At 43.7% G+C, this 15,695-nt stretch overlaps 1 protein-coding gene across 6 annotated transcripts; it reads right to left on the reverse strand.

Annotated features, from left to right (window-relative positions):
* Positions 1–1,311: 1,311 nt before the first annotated feature.
* ZDHHC4 (zDHHC palmitoyltransferase 4) lies at positions 1,312–15,138 on the reverse strand. 6 transcript variants are annotated; one of them, XM_073791884.1, is made up of 9 exons: positions 15,037–15,137; positions 14,407–14,574; positions 13,621–13,744; positions 12,368–12,441; positions 11,689–11,867; positions 9,312–9,437; positions 7,340–7,584; positions 6,030–6,175; positions 1,505–1,652 (listed from the first exon to the last, which is right to left on the reverse strand). In XM_073791884.1, exons 2-9 carry the CDS (start codon positions 14,463–14,465, stop codon positions 1,640–1,642), a joined length of 966 nt encoding a protein of 321 aa, XP_073647985.1. In that variant the 5' UTR covers positions 14,466–14,574; positions 15,037–15,137; the 3' UTR covers positions 1,505–1,639. The 6 variants fall into 6 exon arrangements, with proteins under 6 accessions (XP_019786266.2, XP_073647985.1, XP_073647980.1 ...); XM_073791879.1 differs by lacking the exon at positions 1,505–1,652 and adding an exon at positions 2,047–5,164 and having other exon boundaries at positions 15,037–15,138; XM_073791880.1 differs by lacking the exons at positions 1,505–1,652; positions 15,037–15,137 and adding exons at positions 2,047–5,164; positions 14,771–14,999.
* Positions 15,139–15,695: the final 557 nt, after the last annotated feature.

The following is a 15,695-nucleotide window of genomic DNA, read 5'->3' on the forward strand; positions in this document are numbered from 1 at the left end:
CCGCCGAGCGGGTCCCGAGCTGCCGAGCTGGGGGCCACATCCACCAGAGAACGCAATCTAGGTCTTGTGCGCGCCCCCCGGCCCCGCAAGGCCCCGCCCGGAGCTCCCCTTGCTTTCTCTGCGCGGCGTTCAAAGCCTACACATGTGATTTCATGGAGCTTTTCCAAGGATGGGGTGGTGGTGCAGGGCCGTGGCTCAGGCCCCAGCCGTTCATCTTTAACGCTATATCTAGTCTGAACTCGGGGCTGCGACGACAAATGATGCCTGCCTGCCTGCGAGTCCCTATTCCCCAGCCCCCTCCAGATGGGCCCCGCCTAGCCTGGGAGGGCCATAGGAATGTCTCCTGCGCCTGACCACTACGACCTCAAAACCCTCAGCACTTTCTGTGAATCTCTTTTCCTGCATTCATCTCTCTGCAATGAATGAACAGCGGGGCTAGCCTGGGATTTTAAAAACAGCAGAAATGACTTGAATGTGGCCACAAGAGGCCAGTGGAGGGCAGGCCAGAGGCCACAGGAATGAGCCTTCTGTAAAAGGTCCATTCTGGCCTGAGGGTGGGCCTAGGAGAGGATGCTGGGTGTGGTCAAGGAGATGAAAAAAGCCAAGGCCTTTCCCAGGGAAAGATGGAAAGGACATTAAAGAGGGTGCAGCTGAGACAACTTCAAGTCACAGAGACCCTCCTGCATATCAGGGGTCACAGCCATAAGGCCCCTCCTGTCCAGGAGCCCAGTGGGAGACCAAGGTCAACTGGAACCTCTGGGAATTCACCTTTGAGCCCCTTGGCACCAGGACTTTAGAGATGCTCCACTCCAGCCGTCTGAATGAACAGAGGATGAGCAAGGGGTATTTCTGCCCCAGGGTTTATTAGCATGGCACCTGGCAAAGCTTAGGCACTCAGTAAACACTAGTTTTCCCTTCCCTTCCTTAGCTACTGAGAGCCAATTCATAAACACAGTGGAAACCGGGAAAAAAGAAATAAACCAATGCTTAGAAAGTAAGTATCCAGGACTTTCCTGGTGGTGCAGTGGTTAAGAATCCGCCTGCCAGTGCAGGGGACACGGGTTCGAGCCCTGGTCTGGGAAGATCCCACATGCTGCGGAGCAACTAAGCCCGTGTGCCACAAGTACTGAGCCTGCGCTCTAGAGCCCATGAGCTACAACTACTGAAGCCCGCGCGCCTAGAGCCCGTGCTCCGCAATAAGAGAAGCCACCGCTCGACACAACTAGAGAAAGCCCACGTGCAGTAACGAAGACCCAACGCAACCAAATAAATAAATAAAAATTTTTTAAAAAAGAAGAAAGTATCCATATGTATAAATAAACATATACTATATTTAAAAGGCAGTAACACTCTTCCCATTCTTATTTCTTCTTTCTCTCATAATGTGCAACAGCAGGTAGAAAGATCTCGCGAAGGTTGCTCCAAAGCCCACGGGAGTGAATGTTCCGGTAAACCTGGGGCTCTGCTGACGGGGGCCAGGCCACGTGGGGGCAATGCTGGCACCAGGCTCGGGCACCTCTGTACCACTCGTTAGTGGTCTGGTTGGTAGCGGCCAGGTACAGACAGAAGCACAGGTAGCTCCCCAGGAGGAAGCTCAGCACCACAACAAAGCCCAACAGGAAGACAATCCTCGGGAAGGTCAGGAACAGGTACTGGGGGCAAAGAAGAAGCAGCACGTTAGGCAGCTAGGCTGTGACACGAGTCGGGGTCAGGAACCACCGGCCATGGTCACGTCCATATACACTTCAGAACTGCCTTCCCAGCTCCCCCACCTCCATACACATCTGACCCACTGAACACAAAATCAGAACCAAAAACAGCACTGACAAACCTCCCAGGAAGAATTTCATATGGGATAAATTAAGTGTGTGCATTGAAGGAAAAGGGGAAGGACACTCAGGAGATGATGCCAGTTAGCTATTCAGAAAATAAACAGAGAAATGAATGTAGATCTTAGTTCATGCATCAACATAAAGTCCAGACGGACAGAAGAGATCAATCTCTCTCTGAAAACAATACGACCACAGAAATACACGTACAAGGGTATTCACTGTAGCACTGATTTTAATAGCCCCTCTTCCCAAAAGAAACAAGTTAAATGTCCATCCAGGAGGAAGAGTAAAACTCTGGGATAGTCATACTATGGAACAACAAGGAGCCTTTAAATTAGGTCAGTGTCTATGTACTAATATGGAAAAGATGTTGGTAATATATTGCCCAACAAGAAAGACAAAATGCAAAAATCACAATGGAATCCTATTTGTGTAAAAACAAAACTAACTCCATGAAAGTGTATGGCCATATAAATAAACAGAGAGAAAAAGCCTGAAATGTACACCAAACTATAAAAGTGGTTGTCTCTGGAGAATGAAACTGTTGGGAGGGGAGGGGAATAATTCCCAGTTTATATTTTATTTTTGTCCAAGATGTTTTAAATTTTCTTCTCCCCCCCCCCCCCGGCTTTGTAGAGATATAATTGGCATGTAACATTATGAAAGTTTAAGGTGCATATAATATACAACATAATGATTATATATATTATATAATGAAATGATTACAATAACGTTAGTTAACACATCTGTCACCTCACAGTTACAATTTGTGTGTGTGTGTTGAGAACCTTTATGAGCTCCTCTCCTGGCAACTTTCAAATGTACAATACAGTATTGTTAATTACAGTCACCATGCTGTACGTTACATTCCCAGGACTTATTCATCTTTCAACTGGAATAACTACCTTCACTTATTTCTCCCACCTCCCCCGACCCCTAAAAGTTCTGGTCTACTTGAATTTGTATAAGTTCGTTTTTATGATAGACAAATAATTCTGAAAGAGTTCAATATTTTTGAAAGTTAGCAGAAAAGAAGTAGATACTTATCAAAACTCCATCAAAACTCCCGATGGGCGAGACTTGCTAACTGAAGTTACAAAGAAAAGAGACAGATTCGATGAGGAAGAATGTCTAAAGCTTTTTAAACAACAAAAAATGAGACACACAAACAGAAAACAAATATAACAAGAATGAACTACCATTATTATCCAAAGACCTCAAACCAAAAGTTATTCTAATATCAAATAGGTAAACAATTAAAGGGCAGAATTCACAAAAAAAGATATACCAATGACTGGCAGACAAGGAAAGTAATCAAAAGTAATGAAAGAAATGTAATTTGTAAAAAAGGGTAAACCATATTCTGTCAAACTAGAAGCACTTCCCATCCCAGGCATCATCAATGCCTGCTCTTATGCAGTGAAAGGAACACTTACACACTGCTCTAACCACAGGTTTTAAAAAGCAATTTGACAACATATATAAATATCGGAAGACTTGTAAATGTTGTCAGTCTTTGACCCAGTATTTATGTTGTTGGAAATCTATCCTAAAGAAAGTCCTAAATACAAAAACAAAACCATATACACAAGATTACCCATTGCAAAGGGGAAAATGCACTTCACGAGTGGAGGGAACTGGTGGTCACCTCCGTAAACTAATGAATCAACCTGGGCTTCACTGCTCCTATGTCACCTGATGGGATGCACTATGAAATACACATCCCTACCTAGGAAGCATTTTTGCCAAAAACATTTAACTTGAATCTAATCAAGGCTCTAGAACTAACTTCCAGTTTACACTAATATAAAGAAAGAGAAAAATTAGATGACAATTAGGAAAAGAAAAATCTAGAACATGGGACATTTTAAAAGATAACTAGACTACTAAACGTCAATTTAATGAAAAAAAGCAGGGGCATTATTTTAGAATAAAAGGACATAATATTCAAATGTAATGCATAACTATAAAATGGAATCTGGTTCAAGGAGGTAGAAGAGCTATAAAAGACATATTTGAAACAATGGGGAAACCTGAATATGGACTAGAGAGTATACAGATTTATTATTACTTTTCTTACATGGGATAATAGAATTGTAGATACGTATGAGAATGTTGACATTCTGAAAAAATGCATGCTCAGGTATTTAGGGGTGAAGCAACATCGTCTCCAACTTATTTCTAATAATACGGAGAAATATATACACACGTATAGAAAGAAAACAGATTAAAATGTTAACAATTTTAAAATCTAGGTGGAAGGTATATGGGTAGTCACTCTGTTATTCTTTTAACTTTTCAGTATGATTACAAATTTACATAATTGGGAAAAAACTTGAGAATAAAAACTACTCAAGGTTAAAACAACAAGGAGGTATCATGACATACCTATGAGAACAGCTGAAGTGAAAATCAGTGATAATGATAAACCTGGCAAAGATGCAGAGAAACCACTTACTCCCCCGTCCCTGGGGAGGAGAATGTAGAAAGGTACAAGCACTCTGCAAAACAGTGTGGTTCTCCTTTCCAAAACTTAAAATGGACTTACCATACAACCCAACAATCACACTGAAGACTTCTTTTCACACAGCAGCTTCTAAACCAATGTTCATAGCAGCCTCGTTAGTGATAGCCAAACACTGGAAATCACCCAAATGTCATTCAAAGGCTAACTCATTAAACAAACTGTGATCCATTCTCACCACGGAAAACTATACGGCAGTAAAAAGGAATGAACTACTGATACATGCAACCACTAGGATGAATCTCAAGGAAACTGTGCTGAGTGAAAAAAACCAATCACAAAATGCTACTGTAGGATTCCATGTATGTAACAATAAATAACATAATAACAAAGACAGAAAACAGATGAATGGTGGCCAGGCATTAGGGAGGTAGGGAGGAGGATGTGGGTATCAGGGATAACACAGGGAGTCTGTGGTGATAGACAGAAGAGCACCTTAGTTGTGGTGGCAATTACGCAAAGCTACACATGTGACAAACTGCACAGAGCTACACACACAACACAAACGAACACATATATAACTGACACTGTGGACTGTGCCAATGTCAATTTCTTGCTTTTGTGCTGTGGTTGCACAGGGATTCTGGCATGGGGAGAGGAGCTTAGGGGTGCACAGGATTCCTGTAACCTCCTGTAAATCTATCATTATTTTAAAATAAGAGTTAAGGGCTTCCCTGGTGGCGCAGTGGTTGAGAGTCCGCCTGCCGATGCAGGGGACACGGGTTCGTGCTCCGGTCCGGGAAGATCCCACATGCCGCGGAGCGGCCGGGCCCGTGAACCATGGCCGCTGAGCCTGCACGTCCGGAGCCTGTGCTCCGCAACGGGAGAGACCACAACAGTGAGAGGCCCGCGTACCGCAAAAAAAATAAAAATAAAAAAAAAAATAAGAGTTAAAAAGAAAGATGCAGGCTTTAGGACTATGTGTGTATTTTATCATATTAAGACAATATCCTTCAATTCCTATTTTCTAAGTGCTTTTATTATAATGGGTATTGAATTTTTTGACAGGCTTTTCAGCATCTAGAGAAATAATATCATTGTTCCTAATACTTAATAATGCTGTATAAGATACTAATCAATTTCCCAATATTGAACCAACCTTGCATTCATTTAATACGTCCCACTTGCTCATTTTATTTTCTTTGAAACAAAAGGAAAAAAACACTCAAGGAGAATTAGGCAGTTACCTAAAAAAAGACTGCTCGTAAGCCATTTCCCATAAATGAAATAGAAATCTTTTAGCAATCAAATGAGTTTTTAAAGAATGGCTTTGACTTTCACATTATGGTAAATTAATGGCAAAGAATAGTCTTTTCAATAAATGATGCTGGGGGACTACCCTGGTGGCACAGTGGTTAAGAGTCCGCCTGCCAACGCAGGGGACACGGGTTCGAGCCCTGGTCTGGGAAGATCCCACATGCCATGGAGCAACTAAGCTCGTGCACCTAGAGCCCATGCTCTGCAACGAGAAGCCAGCGCAATGAGAAGCCTGTGCACCACAACAAAGAGTAGCCCTCACTTGCTGCAAATAGAGAAAGCCCATGTGCAGCAACGAAGGCCCAACGCAGCCAAAAATATAAATAAATAAATAAATGATGCTGGAACAACTGGATATCCACAAACTAAAGAATAAAGTTGGGGCTTCCCTGGTGGCGCAGTGGTTGAGAGTCCACCTGCTGATGCAGGGGACACGGGTTCGTGTCCCGGTCCGGGAGGATCCCAGATGCCGTGGAGCGGCTGGGCCTGTGAGCCATGGCCGCTCAGCCTGCGTGTCCGGAGCCTGTGCTCCGCAATGGGAGAGGCCACAACAGTGAGAGGCCTGCGTACCGCAAAAAAAAAAAATAATAATAATTAACTCAAAATGATTAAAGACCTAAATGTAAGAGCTAAAATTATAAAATACTTTAAAGAATATTTAAGTGTAAATCTTCATGATCTTGGATTAAGCAATGATTTCTTAGCTATGACACTACAGCAAAAGCAACAAAAGAAAAAATAAATTGAACATCAAAATTTAAAACTTCTAAAAAAAAAAATTTAAAACTTCTGTGCTTCAAAGAAAACTATCAAAAAAGTGAAAAGACAACTAACAGAATGGGAGAAAATATTTGCACATCCTGTATCTGATAAGAGTCAAGTGTCCAGAATACAAAAAAGAACTCTTGCAACACAAGAATAAAAGACAACCCAAATAAAAATGAGCTGCTTCTCCCTTAAACTTTCTTCTCCAAAGAAGATATACTAATGGCCAATAAGCACATGAAAAGATGCTCAATATCATTAGTCATTAGGGTAAATGCAAATCAAACCACAGTAAGGTATCACTTCATACCCACTATATGGCTATAATAAAAAAAAAGATAATAACAAGTATTGTTAAGAATGTGGAGAAATTGGAACCTTCATAGATTGCTGGTGGGAATGTAAATGATGCAAATGTTTTGGAAATCAGTGTGGTGGTTCCTCAAATGATTACAACAGAATGTTATTTAGCCATAAAAAGGAATGAAGCACTGATTCATGCTACAAAATGAATGAGCTTTGAACATATTATGCTAAGTGAAAGAAACCAGCTCAAAAGGCTACATATTGTATGATTCCATTTATGTGAAATGACCAGAAAGGGCAAACCCATAAAGACAGAAAGTAAACTGGTGGCTGCCTGGGTCTGGGGAAAAAGGGAATGGGGAGTCACTGCTAATAGATAAGAGTTTCTTTTGCAGATGATGAGATGTTCTGAAATTAGATTGTGGTGATGGTTATGTGGTTCTGTGAATATACTAAAACCACTGAACTGTACACTTTAAAAGGGTGAATTTTATGGTGTGTGAATTATATATTGATTTTTTAAAATTATATATCAATTTTTTAAAAAAGGAATGCCTTCACGTTTTGACTTAGAAAACAAATGCCCTTTTTCCAATTTTTAAACCTTAAGTCAGAAACATACAGCCCACAACATAATTACCTGAATATTAATTACCTGAACAACAAAGACAGTGTCAACCACCTGCAAGTGTCCAAAGTCATTGATGTAAGTCTCCAGGTACAAGTCCGACACCATCACCAGCTGGACTAGAAACACAGTGCTCACCACAGCCATGGTGGCAGCCGAGGCCGTCAATGTCAAGAGGTAGAAGAGGAAGTACCTGATGTTCCAGGCCCCGATGCAGTTGTTCACCCACACACAGTGATGGTCAAAGCGGTGCACACACCGGTTGCACACACCTGCACAGAAATGGGGGGGCCACAACCCTGCGTTGATCCTTGATAATGACACCGTGCACTCCTACCGAGAGTTTCACACACTGACACTAGCAGGATGAGCTGGCAGTGTCAATGGCAGCTGCTGTCACCAAGCTTTCAGAACCGAAGGGGACAATACAGTAGCCAATACAGTAGCCACATGTGAGTAATGAGCACTTGAAATGTGGCCACAAGAGAAACTTGAAAGAATACTTTGTTGATATTGATAAATTCGCAGTTGTTTTTCAATTATGCATTGCTCCTTTGAGATCAATGTGAATAATGCTGAACTTATTAACTTGGTCAGACATAATTTTAGTGAACTTATAGTGATAATTAGTGAACTTATTAACTTGGACAGACATAATTTTAAAACTGATGCTTTTGCTTTAAAGTTAAATCAATTCTTCTGATAAAGACGAACCATTATGTCAATATAGATATGGATATTAAACAAAAAATACTGGTTTATTTATTTGTTTATTTATTTTGGCTGCGTTGGGTCTTCGTTGCTGTGCACGGGCTTTCTCTAGCAGCGGTGAGTGGGGGCTACTCTTCGTTGCGGTGCGCGGGCTTCTCATTGCTATGGCTTCTCTTGTTGCAGAGCATGGGCTCTAGGTGTGTGGGCTTCAGTAGTTGTGGCACACGGGCTTAGCTGCTCTGCGGTGTGTGGGATCTTTCTGGACCAGGGATCAAACCCGTATCCCCTGCATTGGCAGGCGGATTCTTAACCACTGTGCCACCAGGGAAGTCCCAAGAAAAATGATGTTTTGGTACTGATTCAGTCATTGAAAAACTTTTAAGAATGTCTAGAATAGCTTCAGTATGTGAATCAGCTCTTTCAACTGTAAGTTTTATGAAATCTAAATACAGATCAAGAATTTCCAATAAAAATTTAGTGTCAGGCTTCCCTGGTGGCGCAGTGGTTGAGAATCCGCCTGCTGAGGCAGGGGACACGGGTTCGTGTCCCGGTCCGGGAAGATCCCACATGCCGTGGAGCAGCTGGGCCCGTGAGCCATGGCTGCTGAGTCTGCACGTCTGGAGCCTGTGCTCCGCAGCGGGAAAGACCACAACAGTGAGAGGCTCGCGTACCACAAAAAAAAAAAAAAAAAAATTTAGTGTCTATTGAGATGTACTGTAAATGTAAAAAACACGGAATTGCAAGGAATTAGTATGAAAACAGAATATAAAAAAATCCACGAATGATATTTTCATACTGATTACATGTTAAAATGGTATTTTAGATATCTTAAGTGACATATAATTAAAATAAATTTTTCCCATTTATTTTTACTTTTGCAACATGGCTACTAGAAAATTTTAAATCACATCGGTGGCTCACATTATATTTTTGTTGGACAGCACTAACCTAGAATCTTGGCCACTGCCCAGAAGAGTAGCTCTGCCAGGACTGAAGTCTGCAAACACAACATCCTACAGAAACATCTCTTGAGCAGTAAGCACTGCCATGTGGCAAAGGAAGGGCTGTTTTGCCCAGAGCTGAAGGTTACCCACTACAGGAGAACACAAGACCTCACCTCTAGGCATCTCAAAGAAACCACTATCTAACTATCCCCTACCAACAGAGGCCGCCTCATGTCTGGAGGTCAAATGGCCCTGCTTCTAGATTTATGTAACATTCCCTTACAGATGAAGCCCACTTGTCTGCTGTGCGAGGGCAGAGCTGGAGGGGCCAGAACCAGACTTACTGCAGTGCTTGGATCGCGCTGGTTTCCTTAAATCACAAGTAGAACACCTCACGTTCTTTGGGAACATCCCTTCATCAAATTCATAAACTTGAAGAAAGAGTAATTCATTTGCTTTTGTTATGGTACCTGAAAAAGGAAGGACAAGTGTCAGTTTCGAGCAATACAGTGGACCAGATGTTCACACAATCTGTCCTGGCAAAGCACAACTAAAACTGCTGTATTTAATATTCCAAATAATTTATTTTTTAAATTAACAGCTTTGAGATATAGTTCATAAACCCAATTCACCCATTTAAAGTGTACCATCCAATGTTGTTTTTTTAAAATTAATTAACTTATTTATTATTTATTTTTGGCTGCATTGGGTCTTCATTGCTGCGCACGGGCTTTCTCCAGTTGTCGTGAGCAGGGGCTACTCTTTGTTGAGGTGCACGGGCTTCTCATTGTGGTGGCTTCTCTTGTAGCAGAGCATGGGCTCTAGGTACGTGGGCTTCAGTAATTGTGGCGCACGGGCTCAGTAGTTGTGGCACGCGGGCTCAGTAGTTGCGGCATGCGGGCTCAGTAGTTGTGGCGCGCAGGCTCAGTAGTTGTGGGGCGTGGGCTCAGTAGTTGTGGCAGGTGGGCTCAGTAGATGTGGCGCTGAGGCTCAATAGTTGTGGCGCACGGGCTCAGTAGTTGTGGCACACGGGCTCAGTAGTTGCAGCCTGCGGGCTCAGTAGTTGTGGCACAGGGCTCAGTAGTTGTGGCATGCGGGCTCAGATGTGGCGCAGAGGCTCAGCAGTTGTGGCATGCAGGCTCAGGAGTTATGGCGCACAGGCTTAGCTTCTCTGCGGCATGTGGGGTCTTCCCAGACCACGGCTCAAACCCGTGTCCCCTGCATTGGCAGGCGGGTTCTTAACCACTGCGCCCACAGGGAAGCCCCCATTCAGTGGTTTTTATAGTCACAGAGTTGTACGACCACCACTACAATCAACTTTAGAACATTTTCATCACCCCAAAAAGAAATCCTTTCAGCAGTCATTCTCCATTTCTCTAATCCCACAACCCATGGCAACCACTAATCTACTTTCTGTCTCTATGGATTTGCCTTTTTTGGATACTTCATATAAATGGAATCATACAATATGTGGTCTTTTGTATTTGGCTTCTTTCATTGAGCATAACGCTTCCAAGATTCACCCATGTTATAGGATGTATAAGTACTTCATTCCTCCTTATGGTTGAATAACATTCCATCCAACAGGTATATCGCATTTTATTTATCTGTTCATTAATTAATGGACATTTGGTCCTTCAAGGATAGAAAAGATTAAAATAAGGGAATGGGGACTTCCCTGGTGGTGCGGTGGTTAAGAATCCACCTGCCAATGCAGGAGACACAGGTTCGAGCCCTGGTGGGGGAAGGTCCCACATGCTGCGGAGTAACTAAGCCCGTGCACCACAACTACTGAGCCTGCACAGCTAGAGCCTGTGCTCTGCAACAAGAGAAGCCACCACAATGAGAAGCCCGTGCACCACAGCGAAGAGTAGGCCCTGCTCACTGTAACTAGAGAAAGCCCGCACACAGCAATGAAGACCCAATGCAGCCAAAAATTTAAAATAAATAAATAAATAAATTTAATTTATTAAAATAAGTGGATGGGAAAAAAAAATACCTAGCAAGTATATATCTAAAAACAGTGTAATAATAAATATGAGTATCAGACAAAGGAGACTTGAGAGCAAAGAGTATTACTAGTAACAAAGAGGCTCACTGTATTTTGAAAAAAGATTCAAGAGATGATACTAATTCTAAACTTGAATACATCTAATATGAGTATATATAACTATTATACACACACACACACATACACACACATATAATAGCTTCAAAATATGTGAAGGAAAAAATCTGTCAAATCTACCAACAGAATGAGACCACATACCTCTCTCAGTAATCAAACAAAAATATTAGTATGAATATAAAAATCTGAACATAATTAACATCTTGATCTAATGGACTTATATCATTGCCTGTGCCCAAGGACTAGAAAATATAATACTCTTTTCAAGAACACATGGATCACTTACAGAAACTGACCACATGCCTGGGCATAATGCAAATATCAGTAACAACTTTAAAAGAAACAGTTTCATATAGACGGCAAGCTCTGTATATAACACAGTTAAGTGATAATGTTTAAATAGTTCTAAATAATCTGTGGGACAAAGAAGAAAAAAATAAAGCTAGAAAACATTCAGAACTGAAAGATCATGCAAACCCTACATACCAAATTTTTTGCAAAGCCCTTGGAGGTATCACTACTTGTTTGTAGCACTGCCAGCGAGACAGACAGTTGATCTGTCACCATTTTCTATACTAAGAGCCTCAACTTACCAGGGTTTGTTTCACAACTTAGGGCAAAAAAAAACAGGTTTACAATCAGCAGCAGATAAGGCAGAAAAAGGTAATTCAAGGAGAACTCCAGCTCTTGACAGAGGCCAAATATTTCCCAGGTGTATTCAGTATAAACCATTCCTTGCAAGATGAGATGCAGGATAACAAAGGTGTGGTTTCTGAAAGGACACAGGTACAAGACTTGTTCACAGGGGCTTCTCTGTGAAAAAATCACACCACACTACAGGAGGTGAACCAACGGACAACCACTTCCTTTGGGTTTGAGACAACAGTAAGAATTACATTAGAAATCATGTGAAACATTTCACCTAGTGCCTACCACATAGTAAGTACTCAATAAATGTTATCTATTATCATCATCATCTTTGTTGGGAACTGAGGTCTCAGTATCAGTATATATTTCTTTTTACAGAAACGCACGTCAATACTTTCCCATTCTTTAAGTATCGATACTTAAAATTTGATATGTCAAAACCCCAGAGATAAAAGGCAGATTATCTGTCAGTAGAGGTTCTGAACCCAGGACTCTTGATCCCTGCAGCATCCCTCCCTGTATCACGCTGGAAACAAACAAGGAACCTCCTAGAGCTAGAGGACAGCAACAGTTAATAATCGAAACAGAAAAGAAGATAATACTTAAACTCTGAAATATAAATACCGTGTATGGAAGAGGTAATGAAGCAATCTTAGCATGGCTCTCCGAAGGCATTCTGGAATTATATACGAAATTATCTGAAACAAAAGAAAAGAGAAAGGTTCAGTTTCATTTCTCTTTCTCCCCACACCTAAACAAATTAGATGCTTCCCTTTCAGCCAGCAATGTTGGTGATATTAAGGCATGTTTCTGCATGTGAGCAGAGAAGAGATTTAAGTGAGAATAAAGAGGAGGGCTTCCCTCAGCTGGCCTTCCTATGATGTCAACTCCTCCATTTCCATCCTGACCCCAAACAAGGCACTAAGTTGGGGTCTTCAGGCAAAGAGAGGTGAGCAGAGGGGCTGGATCAGGTAATGCTGATGTGATCTGTTAATGTAGCCTTTCCCTGCCTTGGGTTCAATCCTAGGTTCCAGAGTCGACCTCCAGATCACGGAGCATTAGCCCAGGTCCCCCCACCAGGCCAACCCCTTCCCAAGGCTGCTCACCCCAATTCTGCTCACTTTGATCCCTGGAGGAGTGTGGGCGGCCCGATGTTCAGCTTTCTACTCACACTACCCCCAGTTTCACCCATCAGGCCCCTCCAGGCAGACACTGCTCACATCCATGCCCAACTACAGGCATCAACTCTAGAGAAAAACAGCCAACCTTAAGAATGCTATCTTCTCTTAAAGCATCATCAAAAGATTACTTTTGGGACTTCCCTGGTGGTCCAGTGGTAAAGAATCCACCTTCCAATGCAGGGGATGCGGGTTCATTACCTGATCTGGGAACTAACATTCCACATGCCCACGTGCCACAACTACTGAGCACACGAGCCTCAACGAGAGAGCCTGCGTGCTGCAAACTACAGAGCCCACATGCTCTGGAGCTCACGTGCCACGACTAGAGAGAGAAAACCCGCGCACCACAACTAGAGAGAAGTCTGAGCGCCGCAACTAGAGAGAGAAACCCAAGCACCGGAACGAAGAGATCCCGCATACCTCAACAAAGATCCTGTGTGCTGCAACTAAGACCCGACACAGCCCAAAAAAAGGGAAAATAAATAAATTAAATAAATTTTTTAAAAAAAGATTACTTTCAACAGTAACAAAAACAGAAAGAGAGAGACTTTCGAATATACCGCAAGTGCCATAAATGAAAGGACAAGTGAACGAACGAATAAAAAATGACATCTCTTTTTTGTTCTGACAGAAAACTGGTGAGCCTTTTAGACTGGTGGTATCCAAAATCCCGTGGTCTCCAACCATCACTGTTACCTGTGCTCCTCTTCTGACCAGGCCTTTAAAGCAATGGGTTTTCGAGCAGATGCAGATCGTAACAACACCAATCAGCATAAAAGCCAAGTAGAACAAGAAGAGAACCAGAAAGTCCATCCTGGGGCTACAAAGGAACAGAAGGAGTGTGACTATTACTGAGAGATATAGTCCAACACATATTCTCAGACATCAATTCCCTAAGTGACTCCAATTCCCTAAGTGACTCCAAGCAGAATTCTTCATCCTTCAAGCACAAATTGTCTCTCAGTGGGGCTTCCCACCTGGTCACCCTTCAAAAGTTTCCTAATCAAACCACTGTGGTCTGCCTTGTGGCATCTCCTGCCTGCAAATCCCAAAATAAGTGGGGAAGAATATGCAAAATGCATCCCCCTTCCCTCCCACAACGATAAATCAGTCTTTTACTCCCCTGAATATAAATATTCACAATGACACTGATATGAAGGTAACCAAAAGAATCTGCTGACATTGCTCTTGGAACAAGCATCCACCAGAGGCAGTCAGGGGGCCCCAGCCAGGATCAGGCATGCTGTCCTATGAAGATCCCTCCAGGACAGTGACCACAACAATCAGGGATCACCCAGGGGGACCAGAGTCAACACACAGGCCTGTATTAAGAAACTGGAAATGGTTACTATTGGCCTTGGCAGATATGGTTCTGGGCAGAACTTCCAATTAAGATAACCAAACTAGAAAATCCTCACGAGATAAGACAGAGGAAACAAAGAGCAGCAATTCTCACGAAGTGATTCAGGGTCCCCAGCCTACATATTTCTTTTGTTTGGATAGTTTTCAGCCGGCAGCTCTGGCATTCCTCCTCCGAACATTCACGGAGAATCCAAAAGGCATCTCCTCTTGTTCAGCGGCGTGCGCCCGGCACAACAGGTGGCACCCAAAGCTGCAGGAGACATGGCTCCTCTAGGAAGCTGGATCTGGCTGCGGAGACATCAATTCAACCCTCACATAATATGACAGGCTAGGAGTCAGGGGCGGAATACATTGTGTAAAAGAATTTGGAAGTCAAGGGATGTTGAGACCCCGCAGGATGTACGGGGCTGTAAGATTTCTAGACAAAAAGCTCATTGGGAAGAAATAACCCGGGAGCCTTGGATCTCGGTGTTTATCCCTATACCTGAGGAGCCCACGCTGGGGACCCAGCAGAAAAGCATTCCCGATGCTACTCTCCGTCCGAAGATCCCAGCGGGTGGGCCTGGCCGGCGCTTTCCCCGGGAGCCGAAACCGGGGTTGGGGGGATGGGAGGTGCAGAAGATCTGTGCGCCAGGAGGGGTGGAGGTGGGGCTGCAGCTCCATACACAAAGGGGAAGGGCGAGTCAAACAGGGAGACGAAGGGCCCTGTGCCAGCCCGGGTATCTAACAGCCCAGTGGGGGCGGACTTACCGCCGAGACCAGTCTAACGCCAGCCGCACCTGGTCCGCGCCTCTAGAGCGCGTCCCCAGACTTCCGGTGGATCCGTGACGTCATCACGCGACGCCATCGGCCAGGCCGACTTCCGGCGGAGGTGCGTGCGGACAGACGGTGGGGCGGGGCTGCGGCTCGTGTTCTGCACCCTCGGAGTAGTCTTTCGCTTCCCGCCTTGACTCCTCCAGAATGTGGTCAAGTCTGACGGCTGGGAGGTCCAACTTTATAGAGCCTTTGCCAGAAGTCTTACAAAGAGACTGTCCCAGGCCTGGTGCGGGCGAGGACGCCGCTGTTCTGAAGCGGACCGAGCCGCCCACCGGCCTGGGTAGAGCCCAGTCATGGCTCGGCTCCCAGCCGAGCAGGGACCCCGGGCGGCCCAGGGCAGGCACACCTAGGGGCTCACACCCTGTGTCTTAGTGGTGGACAGAGTTAGCTTTGCTTTCTGCCAATCACACCGTTGGGACCTGTCTGAACCGTCCCAGTGTCTTTGCTCCTGCTGTCTCAGAACACCTCTGAACATCCTGCCCCTGGGAGCATGACGATTGATTTGACTCCAAACGTAGAGGATAAGAAGGAAGGCTGTTTAATGATAGTTGAACCTGGAGTGAGAAAAGCTGCTTCCAAACATAGCATTGACA

Source organism: Tursiops truncatus, chromosome 15 (assembly GCF_011762595.2).
Source record: "Tursiops truncatus isolate mTurTru1 chromosome 15, mTurTru1.mat.Y, whole genome shotgun sequence".
In the NCBI taxonomy this organism is placed as follows: Eukaryota; Metazoa; Chordata; class Mammalia; order Artiodactyla; family Delphinidae; genus Tursiops; species Tursiops truncatus.

Bases quoted from the DNA above. Each gene is read 5' to 3' on its own strand.
- ZDHHC4 (XM_073791879.1), bottom strand. From the start codon at position 14,465: ATGTTCGGAGGAGGAATGCCAGAGCTGCCGGCTGAAAACTATCCAAAC. The intron at 13,745-14,406 runs GTAGGCTGGGGA...GTTCCTTTGTAG, and splicing joins TATCCAAACAAAAGAAATAT to CCCCAGGATGGACTTTCTGG. The intron at 7,585-9,311 runs GTAAGTCTGGTT...ATTTCTGTGCAG, and splicing joins AGCGCGATCCAAGCACTGCA to GTGTGTGCAACCGGTGTGTG.